The sequence below is a fragment of the Tetrao urogallus genome (assembly GCF_951394365.1).
Source record: "Tetrao urogallus genome assembly, chromosome: 6".
NCBI classification, from domain to species: domain Eukaryota; kingdom Metazoa; phylum Chordata; class Aves; order Galliformes; family Phasianidae; genus Tetrao; species Tetrao urogallus.
In genome coordinates, this window is record NC_136819.1 from 48,820,837 (window position 1) to 48,836,307 (window position 15,471).

Sequence of the window (15,471 nt, forward strand, 5' to 3'; positions counted from 1 at the left end):
CCCTTGTAGCTTCTCCTTTAGCTCAAGTGCCACCAGCTGACTTCAAAGGTTCATAGACAACAGGTGGGTGCTGGTTTTTTTTCTTTTTCTTTTTTTCTTCTTTTTTTTTCTGACCCACACAACAAAACTGTTAAGGTTTAAATATTTCACACCCCATTACATTGCCTTCCTTATGTTTTAAATGATTTGCAAATACCGTATATCAATACCCACCAGTGTTATCAAAGGCAATTTTATTTGACTTAGATAAGGCCACGTCTGGGCCAGCAACTGCCTTTTCTGTATAAATAGAAGACAGATCTGACTGCGTGTTCGGAATTAGACATACTAAATCAAATTAGTGAATCATCATTTTTTTTCCCCATCAATCACAGCAAAGACATCAGAGTTCTTTTTAAGTAAGGAAAAATGAAATATTGCATGAAGTTTTTTAACAAAGTGTATTTTGGTGAGAAAGTAGATCTTTAAACTGCCTAGTGCAGTAAAACAGGACAGACAACACTACAAGTACCCCTGTGTCCAGGAGGAAATTTGTATTCACTGTATGATCCGACATGTAATATTTTTCATAGCTTGAAACTAAAATTTGCATTTCTCTAATATCTTCCACCTGAGAATATCAAGAAAGTTTATAACTCAACAATAGCCTTCAGAGGCAGTGAGACCAGTTGAACAGATGCAAAAACAGGAGTGAAATTTCTGCAACTTTTTGACAGCCTCAAAAAGGAAGGCAGTAAGAAAATCAGGCTGGTTTTCTTGTGTACGATTCATAGATCTCCATTCCTTCTGCACTGATCCCCGGCCCAAGACACCCTGTGATTTGCTATGTAACACTCGCTTTGTGTGTGCAGCATGTTCCCAGTAGCCTCAAGGGACACACTGGCCAGTAAACCAAGTGAAGTGAAACACAATGGAGACTACCAACTATTAGGCCAAGGCATGATTGTTAACCAACATTTCTAAAACAATTTGCAAGTTAGACTTCATAATCAAAATGGCAATTTTATTTATATTTTCAACATGAAATACAGTAAAATACAGTCTTGGGCTGACAGACATGCTTCTCTGTTAGATTAGGTAATTATATCTCGTACAGATTTGATGCCTTAATTAACATACTTTGATTTTAAATAGATACAAGTCCTACTTTAAACTCTATTTTAAACTTTTCCAGGACTCTGATACTCCTTATAAGTAGCTCATTAAGAGCAGTATTTATAAAGCACTGAGTGCAGGCTGTTCATAACTGGGGAGTGATAATATACAGTAGAAGACAACAACTACTCAATTTTGATTAACTGAGTGATGAGTTACATAAACATCTCTTCAAAATTCAAAAGCCAGCTTCCGTGGAGTCATGAATTGCTTCACTACTTCATCTGTGATCTGCTTCCGTCTCTCTTGATGAGCTGCTATCAAGGGCTGCAATGTTTCAATAAGCACCTTCTTCAGCTCCCCTGTGAGCAATTCCCCACTTGTGTATGCCTGTCAACAAAGTGTTACTTGCTAAATATAATGCTAAACAGAACAAGAGCTAGTGATAAGTATTTCTTAAAAAGCCTGGCCAGGGCAAATGAAGATTTGGATGTCTTAAAAATGAACACGTGCCTTAGAAGATAATGTGGTATCATTGAAAACACACCTTGTAAGAATTTCTTATTGATTTTTAAAAGACTGAGGCAGCTGGATAATCTCATGTTTAGCTATATATAATAAATACGAATTGAATTGGGAAGCGATGTAATTATTTGCAGGAAATTGCACATTTTTCTCCTTAACATCTCACTTAAAAAACAAACAAACAGCTTTTTGCAATAAGCAGCTCACATTTTCACTGTTCTCTCATTTAGTTTGGGTAAAGTAAGAGATGAGATCAGAGTAAGCTTTTTACAGCAGACCCTCAAACTCTGTTTAGCTGTCCATATAACGAGTTGGTAATCTGTGCAACTGCTCTGCTCCTGAGAATATTTTCACTAAACAGCAGAGTTTAGCACTGGTTAGAAAACACGGCTATGGCAGTTCAACCACAATTTGAAATGGCAATAAACTTACTTCCCCTTTCTCATCAGGCCATTTGTAATAGCAATTCAAGAAAAATACTTTAACAAAAACAAACTGTTTTAATTTCAGTTCTAATTTTTATTTTTTAAAGACATTGTTGCTTTGAGTATGCAGTTCTGAAAGTTATGGAATCATAACTGAAACAGCTCCACTAATGCTGCTGTAAGCATTGACTTCATGTTTTCTAATCTGATTCTGAGGCAGCAGTGCAGTAATGGTGATGGGTGGACAGTTGCATTCTAGAGGTCTTTTCCAATCTTAATGATTCTATGATAAGCTGCTGGCTGTGGTCTAGTCTTTGTGCTCTTGGTAGCAAGAATTGTATACTAAATATTTCAATGGCTGGAGCATAATGGAAAATTGCTAAATATGTCAAACACACTCCAGATTTCCATAAGGAAGGAATTTGCAACAGTTTGCAAAAGGATTACTAGTAACTATCCAACTCTGTCCTTGTTTGGGAAGGAGTAAAAGGTTAGAAAAGAATCTGTAGCTATTGCCTTTCTCCTGCAGGAGAAAGCTGATAAACCAATATGATGTGGGTACTATTAACTAAACCCCAATGGACAGAAGTCTGCCAGATGTATAAATGTAAATTACACAAAACAGGTTTTACCCTTCTTGTGATATTAAGACTAAAAAAAATTAGAAAAAAAAAAACCAGCCAGCCTCTGAAGCTGTATTTAGGTACTTTGCACACAAAGAACAGGTGAAGTTTATCATACAATTAAAAACAACACTGATCCTAAGGCAGCATCATTTAAAAAGCTGGGGACTTATGCTCTACAGTGTTGGAAAAAGTTATGAAAATACTTAGAAATTAAAAATATTCACTTGGATAAAAAAAAAAAAAAAGAAAAAAAGATGACCTGTGAACTTAGTTAAAGGTTTGTCCTCAGGGAAAGGAATGAAGGATATCTTCAGCTTGGCTACTTACTTGTTTCAGTTGTTCAAGCTTGTCATCATCTTCAAGGAAGAAAGTCAGGTACATAAAGGACACATCTACATCACAGTTACCTCCATACTTCCTGTGCTCTTCAATAGTGTCTCTGCCTCCTGAGAAGGCATGCTTGTTAATCTGAAACAATACAATGATTTTACAATTTCTACTAAATTATGCATTGCTATATTGTAAAGAGAGGTATAGCACAGTCTGCTAGCTTCTCTATTCAGGAAGAAGCTGAAGGGTGATTTGAGAAGAGTTAAGGCAGAGCAACAAGACTGAAGCAAGAAAGCAAAAGGCAGTCATTAGATGTCAGCTTCTAATGACTGTGGAATATACACATATTCCACAGCTTGCATAGCTAGACCAAAAATGAAACAAATTCTAGCTAATTTTTGTACTATCAGTTTAGCTGGGAAGGCAAAAGATTACATTTGACAGTTTAGCTAAATTTGCGTAACTATCAATTCCTAAAGATGCTTTGCAATTAGATGTAGAGGAAAAGAATGCAGACACATTCAAAGAAAACATAAAAACGTAAAGGTGAGGAGCACCTCTTCCATTTGTTGTAAAGCTTTGTGTGCTTAAGGTTTAAAGATACTTACCTTTGTCTTAATTTGTTTGGGTGTATCATTGAGGAAGACAGAGGAGTTGACATCACTAGCACTCATTTTTGTTTGTGCTCCTTGCAGGGCTGGGAAGAAGACTGAGTGCAGTAAGGCTGGTTTAGGATAGCCAATCCTAGGTGCTACATCTCGGGTCATTCTAAAATAAGGATCCTAAAACAATCATCAATAAAAGCTCAGAATAAAGTTAAAAAATGTGGTTCAAAGGCTGGCTAGTGTTGGTTAGTTCACGCCTTAACAGGTGGTCTCAAGAAAAAAAAAACCACCTCAAGTTCCACAGTTGATACAGTCCCTCCAGAACAACAAACAAACAAAATCCTATTTTTTCATTTCTGTAGTTCCTCTGTACACCCTGATTCTCTTGGTTAACAAGGATTTGGAAATGGATACCTCTAAGTTGGCAAAATTTCTGAGTGTTTTAACAATGAGCACAGGACCTGAACTAAATTAGTGATCAAGCTGGTAGTGCTGTGCTATTGCTGTGCTGTGACTTGAACCAAATGCAAAAATATTACTCCATAACGTTGTGGGTGAAGAGTGTAATTAAATAATCTTCCAGTGGCTGTTCCTGTGACTAAAAGAGCTAAAGATTCAGACAGTGCAAAATCGGATTTCTAGAAACAATACTTATTTAAAGATGCTACCACTATCATTTGTAACTGATGTTCCTCAGCTGCTCTGCACAATCACTTGTAGCTGAGGTTCTGCAGCCTTTCTCACAAATTATTCCAATGCTTCTTTATCTTTTCTGATAGAAGATTTTCCCCCAGGGTACAAAATAAATCTCCTGCGATGCAAGTTACGGCTCGCTATCTCTTGCCCTAGTTACCATGGAGATGGCTAGAAGTTTCTTTCTACCCCCATGTCAGTGCACTTCTGCATAATTAAAGATTTTACTGTCTTTGCTTTCATAGATATCAGCTTTGAAATGAGTTGAGATCAAGTCAGATTCAAGACTGGAAAGAATGAGTAACGTGATTTTGAAGCTAAGCCTTCATCTTTGTCAGGACACAGCAGAACGCCCTTTTATCTCTTCCAGCTCCCATCTGAAAAAGGTGCTTGCAGGAATGTTTCACGCACATCCTGATATGCCACCGTGATGCCTGAACAGTAAATTACACAAACAAATCCAGGAAAAAGAAATTAAGAAATATGATTTTCTTACTTGATCAATAGCACATGGGATAAGACACTGAATGTTCTCCTTGCCATTGAAAATCTGTGGAAATGAAGAACTGAAGGATGGAGCAGCTTGAATAGCAGGAAAGCTGATCTTCCCTAGAAAACAAGAAGTTTGGATATGATAGTGAAGTCTGCAAAGGCATTTTCACCCACTGCCCCGTGTCCTGTTGCTGCATGCAACTGCAAAGAGCCCAGTCACATCCATTTGAGTTCCCACACTACAGATATTTGTAAACAGTGGTGAGATCCTCTCTTAGTTTTCTTCAGTGAGACAGAAACCTGCAATGGTAGTGAAGCAAACGGAAGAAAGAACTATCTAGCACTATGATAATTAGGCTTTTGAGCACTCCTTATCTTTTCTCGTGTATGTGTGTATTAATGTAAGTTTTTCCTATATAGTTTTGCAGTAGAAGTTTTAGAAAGTATATAATGGACTATAGCTACATAGAAAAATCAGGAATGGTTCACTATCGTGGTCCTTTCAACTTTTCTGCTTTATACTTTGTTGTTAGTAATGCTACTGTTCCCATCTGTTTCCTGAGTGGCACATACCAGTCTCTGGATAGTTACTTAAATAGCGCCATTGAAAGTGAAAGCAAGGATCATTTCCAGTAAACGACTATTTCCTACCAATACAATCACTGTCGGTAAAGCCAAAGATTCCTTTCACTTGGTTAAACGTAACATGCTTCTGAACCTTGATGATATTCTTGTAGAATCCTGTACTTGACCTGTGAGAAAGAAAGTGGAAAAATAACATGAGAAGCCAAGAGCGGGACAGAAGTTTTCATTCCAAAAGCTGAGAATGTCACAAAGCTTGCAGGATTAAATCTCTGAAAGCACTAGTTTGGTCTTTTTGTGGTTCACTGAGATGATTAGAGGATTGTTAGAGGACACTAAAAACAACTTTTTTGCCTGGAAAATTTTACTGTTTTTTCCCCAAAATATTATACTGAAAACAACACTTTTTGAAAACCAGATTTAATTATCTAAAACCAGAAATATTTTGATTTAGCCTCATGAAGTCTGAAGTGAATTCTCTTTATGCCTTTCTGTGAACTCAGACAACCTGAATAGATCACATTTCCTGTGTTGCTTGGTATCCCAGCGGTTCACTAAAGCAATAGTAGCTCAGAGCTTAGTTCCCTGTCTTCCACTATCACCAAATACATCAGCAGCTTTTCCAAATGAAATATAGCTCAGCATCTTCTCTGCTTTTTTTTTACTTCTACTGGAAAACTGAAGCAATAGAATTGGCAGGTCTAACATGCCCTTACCATGACCATATCCAGTTACGAGGGATATCTGCATTAACCTAACTTTAAGGCAGGAAAGTCAGAGGAGTAGGAAAAACTGTCTTATAGGTTCCACAGTCTAGGGGGTACAGTTCTTCTCTAAAATGAACACCCTCTCACCCAGGTATTTTCAGAAGCTTATCACCTCTTACAGAAGAACAAAGCCCAAAACTTCAGTTCTGAACTTGGCCAATTTTTTTCTTCCTTCTGAGAGGGCAACTCCAATAGAAGCTTCTTTCTCTTAGATCCTCCTTAAACTTTACTCAGCTTTTCATTGCTATTTTTTCATAACGCATTAAACTGTTTGTATCATTTGTGAAATGCTTTTAGTTAATGCGGTTGAACTATAAATACATCTCAAAGACTTTGATGCCATCCTAAGTCAGTCTGGAGGTTTCTTGGTGGTTTTAGTATTTTTACCTTTTAGCAGCTTTAATATGTTTCTTGTAATTTAAATTTAAACGCTGTGCATGCAAGAGTTTGTTCATATATTATACAGGAGAATGACAAGAGTATGTATATAAGATATTGAATAGCATAAAAATCAACAATTTTACTTTAAGTATTGTAAAACTTCTATTGAAGCTCTCAAACCTGCACACGCTTATTTAAAAAAAAACACTGCTGGCTATTCAAGTTAGAGAGAAAATGCAAATATGTTTTCGATTTCAGTGCTCTAAGTAAATTTCAACTTACCCCAAGTAGTCTAAATCAGAAAAGATAAAGGTTTTATTGACATCAAAACCACATGCAATAATATCTCTTGCATTTTCTTTAGCATATTCATATGCTTTCTCAGTTGTCATATCCTTCCAAAGGTACTTCTCATCATCAGTTAACTGTATAACTAAAGGAACATCAAATGCTTCTTGCAGCCACCTAATAAAAGCAGGGAGATTAATAAGCAGAAATGAAGACATTTTTGCTAGACAGCTATAAGTATTTTTATACATTTTAAACAGAAGGATATACAAAGGACTGCACCATATGTGAGCAAACATAAACGTTTTATATAGATTATAATGACAACTTACCTCGAAAAAAGACTCACTCACTGTTTCCTGTACATATGTTATCATTTGCAATGGGAGTAGAATTTAAGAGATTTTTTGGCTCAGAGTCCAATATCTTTCTGTCCTGCTTCTACTGCAGACACCACCTAACTAACCACGTTGAGTTCCATTACAAACTCGGCTTAAAAGAAGCAAAAGTTCTAGGAACTGCTATGGAGGTATAGGTACAAAGATGAAGGCTTCATAGTGATCCTCCCCCTCTACTCTGCCCTGGTAAGACCTCATCTGGAGTACTGCGTCCAGTTCTGGGCTCCCCAGTACAAAAAAGACAGGGATCTCTTGGAAAGAGTCCAGCAGAGGGCCACGAAGATGGTGAAGGGCCTGGAGCATCTCCCCTATGAGAAAAGGCTGAGTGAACTGGGTCTGTTCAGCCTTGAGAAAAGAAGACAGAGGGGACCTGATCCAGGTCTATAAGTATCTAAGGTGTGGGGGGCAGAACGGCGAGGCCAGATTGTTTTCAGTGGTGAGTGGAGACAGGACAAGGGGAAACGGCTGGAAACTGCAGCATAGGAAGTTCCGCACAAACGTGCGCAAGAACTTCTTTACAGTGAGGTGACGGAGCACTGGAACAGGCTGCCCAGGGAGGTGGTGGAGTCTCCTTCTCTGGAGATGTTCAAGACCTGCCTGGATGCCTACCTGTGCGACCTGCTGTAGGGAACCTGCTTTGGCAGGGGGGTTGGACACGATGATCTCTGGAGGTCCCTTCCAACCCCTACAATTCTGTGTGATTCTGTGATACAGGGATTGGGTAATTTTAATGATTGTATGGATTAAATTCATCAATATTTATCTCAGATAAACAGAACTAATTGTAATGTACCATTTTGGTATTTCCATAGACAGCAGTCAAGATTTCCTTAGGAAAAAAATATTTTTGAGTAATACTAATGGTAGAAATAGCTTACTTTGTGAATAAAAATGGGATAAGATGACCAATGTGCATTGCCTGAGAGGATGGTCCTCTGCCAGTATAAAGGTAAAAGGGCTTCTTATTTTCATAAGCATGAAGGATTTGGTCCATATCTCTGAAACAAACAAACAAACAAACAATAAAAAACACAAATAGAAAAAACTTGACTGAACTTATTTGAAAAGTGCTAGCTGCTTTACACAAAAAATCCATGCATGTTAACAAATAAACCATAGAGGACTTGCAGGCTGGTGTTTAATATTACTCCCTGAGCCTTTTTTATGTGATAGTATAGATGTACAGATCCACAGGCCATGTGAACCCTTGCTCAAATAAGCAGAGCTTTGCAGCATATGAGCCCTGGTATTCTTTGCTGGGCCAATTTCTCCATCCATCCATTAACATCCTGGGTCAAAATGGAACCTCTACAAAGCAAAGATTCCCTGCACATTTCTCTTTCTATTTGGGATTAGTGAAGGCATAAAAAAATTGATGCATGTACCCAAAAAGAACAAAGTGTTTCAAATGTTGACACAGTAGACCTGGAGTAGTTGCTAATTGCAAATTACAGTTGCTTTACCCGGTGTAAATAAACAGGGCCTTTTCCTGGTCACAGGTTTCTCCCAGTAATGCTTAGAGAAAGTCTTAATAATTTGACATTTTTGAATTTTAATGAGAAAGTCTCACCTGTGAGAAAAAAAGATTCCTCTACGTAGAAATCGGTGAGGTTTTTGCCCAGTAGCTCTTTCTATTCGATTGATCAGATCTGTATCAATTTTAGTGCTGCCAAACCGAACTAAAATAATAATGTTGAGAAAAAAAGAAATAAAAAATTAGCATAGCCAAAACAGATCTTTCATTAATCCATGCAGCCTAACTCAAAAAGAACATCTTAACATCTCAGGTAAAAACTAAAATGGCTAAATTTTCCTTATTTTTCCCTTGAGTCCCAACAGTAGTCTCTGAAATTAACTCTGTGCTAATAGGCCCGGTCTAATCACTACATCCCCATTTTGCTCCATCCATGATTGATTATAATAGCAGGTTTTTTTTATAGCAGAACTACTATTCAGGGAAACATAATTAGATCAATAAATTGGCCTCCGTATATCAGAGGATAAAAATGGCTGCAAGGAACTTAATGTTCCTTTCTTGACGTTTAAATTTTCAGCCCTCCAATCACGTTTTCCACTTTTCAATCCCAAATTCTCTTCTCCAAACTTTACTCCCCATTTGTATCAATGTGATTATGGATACTGCTCCCCTCAAGAGGCTTGAAAAGGTAATGCATAATTCTTTTCATTGCAACCAAGTAAGACTTATTGCTTGGTGGTTTAGGAAATCAGCTGATTAAAATTTTTTCAGTTGAAGTAATTTCATTTAAGAAAGATTTTATTGGACTGAAAATAGCAGCATTTTTTCCTTCTTGCAGATGAAACTGGGGCAAACATCTTCTTTCTTCAGTAAAGCTTCCTATACTTCGATCCCAATTCTTGGACCCTAATGAACACATTTATTCTTCATGATTTTGACCCGCTCAGAGAAATCTAGAGAAGAATCTAACCTTTGCTACTATTCTACTCTACTGAGCATCAGAATATCTTATTGTGATAGACAGATTATTCAAGGGAGCAAAATGGATACATCAGTACATTTTATAGGTATATAATACCTATATCCATCTATTAAAAATCTTCCTGTTGTGATACAGTAATTAACTGAAATGTCTTTCCACGGACTTCAACTTCCTACTAGAGTAGTACTATACCACTGTAATCCATGTTTTCTGAGCATCACCACATTTGCTTGTCCTAAGCAGTTCTCAATTACTGAATTAATTTATTCAAAGCAAATAAAATGCAGTAAAAACGCCTGAATAATAATAATTTGGATGAATGCTAATTAGAGAGCAGATGAACATGGAAACTTTTAACTCAGCAGAACAGTCAAGAGGCTACTCTTCTGGAAAGAGATGTAATGGAGTCTTCTTCCTTGGAGGTCTTCAAAAGCCATATGAATGTGATCCTGGGCATCCAGCTCTGGCTGTCCCTTTTTGAGCAGCAGAGTTGGACTAGATAGGATGGACCCAGAGGTCTCTGCCAACCACCACATTTCTGTAGTTCTGTGATACAGAAATCATGAGAATACTGACACCAGCTGGGGCTAGCCACCTTAGAAACATTTGTGTAGTGTGAGAAATGATTGAAAGCTCTCTAGAAATACCTAAGTAACTGTATTAAACATTCAGAGTCTGTATGACTGTCTTTTCTCTATTTTCATCTTCCTTGCTAAGGTAACTGTCTAATTTTTGCCCACCTGTTTCCTTTAATGAGGAATTTAACACCTTCTTAGATTCTCTATCCAGAGAGAATCTGTATTCCTGAACAATTTCTGACAAGGACACAGTCTCCACTCTCTGACAAGCTTTTAAAAAATTCCTAGCATGCTTTTGATCTTTAATATCCTTGCTTTTATGAAAAGACAGCTTTACTCTTGCTGTACATAAGAAATCTTGAATGCTGCCATTTTGAAAAGTATATTTGCATTTATTGAAAACGTATTGTGTACTTTTTCCTCTTTGCCAGGTTCTATATGCATGCAGAAAACTAATAATCTACACACAGTCACTTTCTGACCAATCCAGTCTTAATAATCTCTGAACAACCATGGAAACAGGGAGAGGTGACTGCGGAATGGAAGAAAACAAATACCACTCCCACTTTGAAGAAGGGCAAGAAGAAGGAAATGTGATATTAGAGGGCAGTCAGCCACACCTCAATCTCTGAGCACATGATGAGGCAAATAATCATTCAAATGTTATTAAAGGTATGAAAGTGACTGGGAGAAGTCAGTATGGATTTATGAATGGGAATTCCAACTTAACAGCTTTCTATGGCGATATGATTAGCCTAGTAGAAAAGGTGAGAACAATGGATACTGTTTAACTCATTTTCAGTATGGCTATTTACACCATCTCCCACCTGATGAAGTCTCACAATTGATGAAGTCTGGACTAGCAGACAGCAAACATTCTGGCTAACAGAATCTTTCTTCCCTGAATATCTGTTCTGGTGCATAACCATGGAACATCCAGGAAACATTTGAGAATAACACTCCTTTCAATTACACCATGCTTTTAGCATGTTCATTTCTTCTATGTTTGAAGAAAAATAAACATACTGACAATTTTATAGAGTACAACTAGTACATAAATAACATTTAAATTGATTGTAGGTGATACAAATATTTCCTTTATTTTAAGAGTTATATTTATAACGTTATACTTGATCTCTTGGGTGATATTCTAATTATTATTTTTAAAAAGATGAGGAATAAGTTTATTGATAGCAAGTAGTAACTGTTTCACTTCCCAGAGTGGCTACCTTTCTTTTATGAAAAGTTTTCAATGAATAACTTAGAATTTAAGCTAAATGACTCATCTGTCAAATTCTCCAACCTGTTAGCAATGCAAATAGGGAAGAACTATCCTAACTCTCCATTGTAGAGTAGGTCAAAAGGACACACGTACCTACATGCACACATACAGAAACAGTTACTAGAAAAGGAAGCTGCTGTCAGGTAAAAGGATAGCATTTCTTTAGATAATTAATTTACAGCGAAGTCATGCTAGTCACTTTGAAAGACACTGAGATTGTGCCAACAGAAGCAGAAAAATGGGAAGAATAGAATACAAGAGTTAGAACTTCCTCCAAGAAAACAAAAAAGGCCTTCTCTGTATCTCCTACACAAGAAATGAGATTTATTTCTAGAATCCAACAATAATCTTTCTCCTTTTTCCCCTCCTGACATGTATTTTTCTTTGCATGTTTTTCCCTCTTCAGCTTTTCCTTTCTCCTATGGCTTTCTACAGACTAAGCCAATAGACACATACATCTGATAGGATCTTTCAAGAAAATCACACTCAGTTAAAAGAATACTGCAAATGAACTCCCAAATGTAAGTAATAATTGCTGACACATGAAGGTGTATGCTCTCTTGTCTGCTTGTTTCTCAAATCAACAACATACACCTGTTAAAGAATTTTCATTGAGGTACGAAATATATGTTGAAGATTAACAACTATTTCACTTAAAAGAGGGCAAAATTAGTTAAAATTAATGAAAAAGTTTTCTTGCCTATTTCAATGTTATGGACTCAAGCTTTAAAAATAAACTATAAGACAAATAAGGAAATAAACTAAAACCACATTTTTTAAATTACAGAGCTTCGCAAGTTTTGTAACATCCCTAAAATATTTTGCATTACTGTATGGGAACTGTTAGGTCACAGATTGAGCACCTGGTGAAGGAGCAGGGCCAGCCCTGGGAGCACAGGTGCAAGCAATTCACCTGTGAGACTGGAAGGCATAGATAGACCTTGAGTCCACCCCTCCCTAACCCCATTTAAAAGCTGGCAGCCCAAGAGGAAATGTCTCTATTGGAGATTATCTCTTTTAGAAGTTTTCCAGCAGCTCCTCATCCTTGGAAAAAGGTAAGTTATTTCTTTTTCAGTTCTGAATAGTAACCAATACCTTTCTTAGGTGATCTGAAAACTGGTCAGTGGCCTCTGCTTTATATAGTACAATTACCATTATATAATATAATTACAAATGTACAAAACATTTCCATTTATGTTTTTTTTTTATGCATAAGCTGCATCTTTTCTGTCCCAAACAGCATCTGGCTGTTTGACAGCATGTCTTCTAAAGGTATTGTTATCTTTAGAGACTTCTGCATTAGCTCTGCCCTCCTTAATGCAGAAGTCAAGTCAAAGAAGAATTCTACAACCTGGCCAGAATGCTGTAGGCTTTAGCTGTTCAATATCGCAAACACTGATGATAAACATACTCATTCACAATATCTGCATTAACGTAGCTTCTAATAATAGTTCTTATGCTAAAAACAAAGTGAATAAAACTTATTTCCAACTGAAGTGGGAAATCCTTGCCTTGAACATTTTAAACTCCTATAGTAAATTCTTCAGATGTGAATGCTAGTGTCAGACATAAATTAAGTGTTACTCAATTCTGCTGATCAGGACTTGTGATCCTTTGCTGCTTTTTGTGGTCATTACAATCACTTCACATAAATCCCTTAGTGTTAGTGAGGAGCTGTACCTATGAGTTTGTCATAATCCACGCCTTTAGCGTTTGATGTCTGCACGTTCCAGGGGTCCACAAGATCTTCATCCTCTTCCTTAGTTGTACCATTGTTTATTAATGCATGATCTTTTGGAGGTAAGCCTGCCTGATAATCTTGTCCTGTTGTTGTTTTATATGACAGCTTTAATGACAACAGCATTCTCACTGCTGCATCTATTTCATCCTGAATAAAGAGAAAAACAGCTGTTTGATTTGACATAATTGAGATAGACAACTGTAAGAACGTCTCAGTCCTCCAAAAATCTATATCCATGCTTTGACTTGAAGTGCATTATTCATAAGTTCTAAGCCTTTATTTATGTTTCCAGCATCTCTGCCAATGGTAAAATTAAAGCAAATAGAAAGCAACAGTTTTCTAACCAGAAGAATTCAGCTCATTATCACTGGCAACGTATTTAAAGTATCTGTCCCTCTTTTCCACTTATGCATGAGGAAACAAAACTCTACAAAAACAGGCAAGCATTTTTAACAAGACTAACAATTTAAGCAGACAAAGTGATACACAGCTATAACATAAAATATTACCTAATTTACTTTACAGTGTTCTTTTAGTGGCTCAATTGTTAACAATTTGTTTACAGACTTGAAGACAAACCGGAAGATGAAGGTCTTCATAAATTCCATAGTTATGGCCTTTTTAGTACAAGGCTAATGCAATATGTCATGTAAGCAATAAATACATTGAGGTTTTAAAACTAATGCTTAGTTTTCAAGGCTTACTCCCACAAGTAATCCATGAAGAGAGAACATATTAAAACTCTGGCATATTAAGACTCTGCCAACATAGTGATGACAGCACAGGGAACTGGAAATTAATGGCAAAATACTAAATCACTCTAGGAAGATTAAGCAGGAACAGCTACAGGAAGACATTTGCTAATCTGTGCAATAATGTATGGAGAAAGATGATGATGATGATTTTTTAACAGAGAGCCTAATAACAGGACAGAAAGAAAATGATATTAACTTCATTTGAAAACCAAGTATCTTGGATCACAGCAACTAGTGGAAGCAGAGTATAAGTCTACACAACTCTGTTTTTACTTCAGGAATAACAGCATTGCTCTTATTAATAACTATTTTGTTTGAGGTATGACCACAGAGTGGACGTAAGTATTTTTAAACAAAGAATTTTTTCTTAATGCAATATAAATAAGATCTCAGAACAACCATATTCTTAAAGACATGAAAAATGACTGGTTACACACATGGAATGGAAATACCTTTGGTGCCTTTCCCGCTTTCAGTGCTCTGACTTTCTCTCCTTGTTCAGTTACTTTCTCAAACAGCTGAAGTGGATTCAGGGATTTCAAATCACAGTTCGGACTATCAGCCATTTTGCTGGACTGTAAATGACCTTTTTATTTACAATTCAATTAAATCCAAAGACTTCCAGTTTTTCGGCTTGGTTATTGAAAGTGGCAGCAAAGCCAGAAGAACTGTAGGGTAAAAAACAGTGTTTTATTCTTCCATGTTTACCTTGAAGATCAGGCGAATAGAAGAAGAACAAAGAATTCCACTGACCACATACCTAATGCTATTGATAACAGCTGGATAAAGTAAAGGCTTCAACATAGTGAGCTTCAAAGAGCAAAAAAGCTTAGAACATTTAATTTAGTTTCATGCAGAAAAGGACTGGTGTTGAGCAGCAAATAAATGTACAGATACATAGGGCCACGAAGATGGTGAGGGGCCTGGAGCATCTCTCCTATGAGGAAAGGCTGAGTGAACTGGGTCTGTTCAGCCTTAAGAAAAGAAGGCTGAGAGGGGACCTGATCCAGGTCTATAAGTATCTAAGGTGTGGGGGGCAGAATGGCGAGGCCAGGCTGTTTTCAGTGGTGAGTGGAGACAGGACAAGGGGAAATGGCTGGAAACTGCAGCATAGGAAGTTCCGCACAAACATGCGCAAGAACTTCTTTACAGTGAGGTGACGGAGCACTGGAACAGGCTGCCCAGGGAGGTGGTGGAGTCTCCTTCTCTGGAGATGTTCAAGACCTGCCTGGATGCCTACCTGTGCGACCTGCTGTAGGGAGCCTGCTTTGGCAGGGGGGTTGGACTCGATGATCTCTGGAGGTCCCTTCCAACCCCTACAATTCTGTGATTCTGTGAGATCATTCCAATGTTGTTTCTCTAAGTATCTCATCTAACACTAGAACACATTTGCAAAATGTTGACAAAATAATTAAATACATCTATGATTCAGAGCATCTCTGATCAGTT

The 15,471-nt window shown here is 37.2% G+C and overlaps 1 protein-coding gene across 1 annotated transcript; it reads right to left on the reverse strand.

Annotated features, from left to right (window-relative positions):
- Positions 1-1,326: 1,326 nt before the first annotated feature.
- Positions 1,327-14,588, reverse strand: WARS1 (tryptophanyl-tRNA synthetase 1; the record flags this gene model as incomplete). The annotated part of the gene is made up of 10 exons (XM_079536757.1): positions 1,327-1,485; positions 2,999-3,139; positions 3,610-3,783; positions 4,796-4,908; positions 5,443-5,543; positions 6,804-6,986; positions 8,086-8,205; positions 8,778-8,886; positions 13,207-13,414; positions 14,475-14,588. The coding sequence occupies 10 exons, from the start codon at positions 14,586-14,588 to the stop codon at positions 1,327-1,329; spliced, it is 1,422 nt and encodes a 473-aa protein (XP_079392883.1).
- Positions 14,589-15,471: the final 883 nt, after the last annotated feature.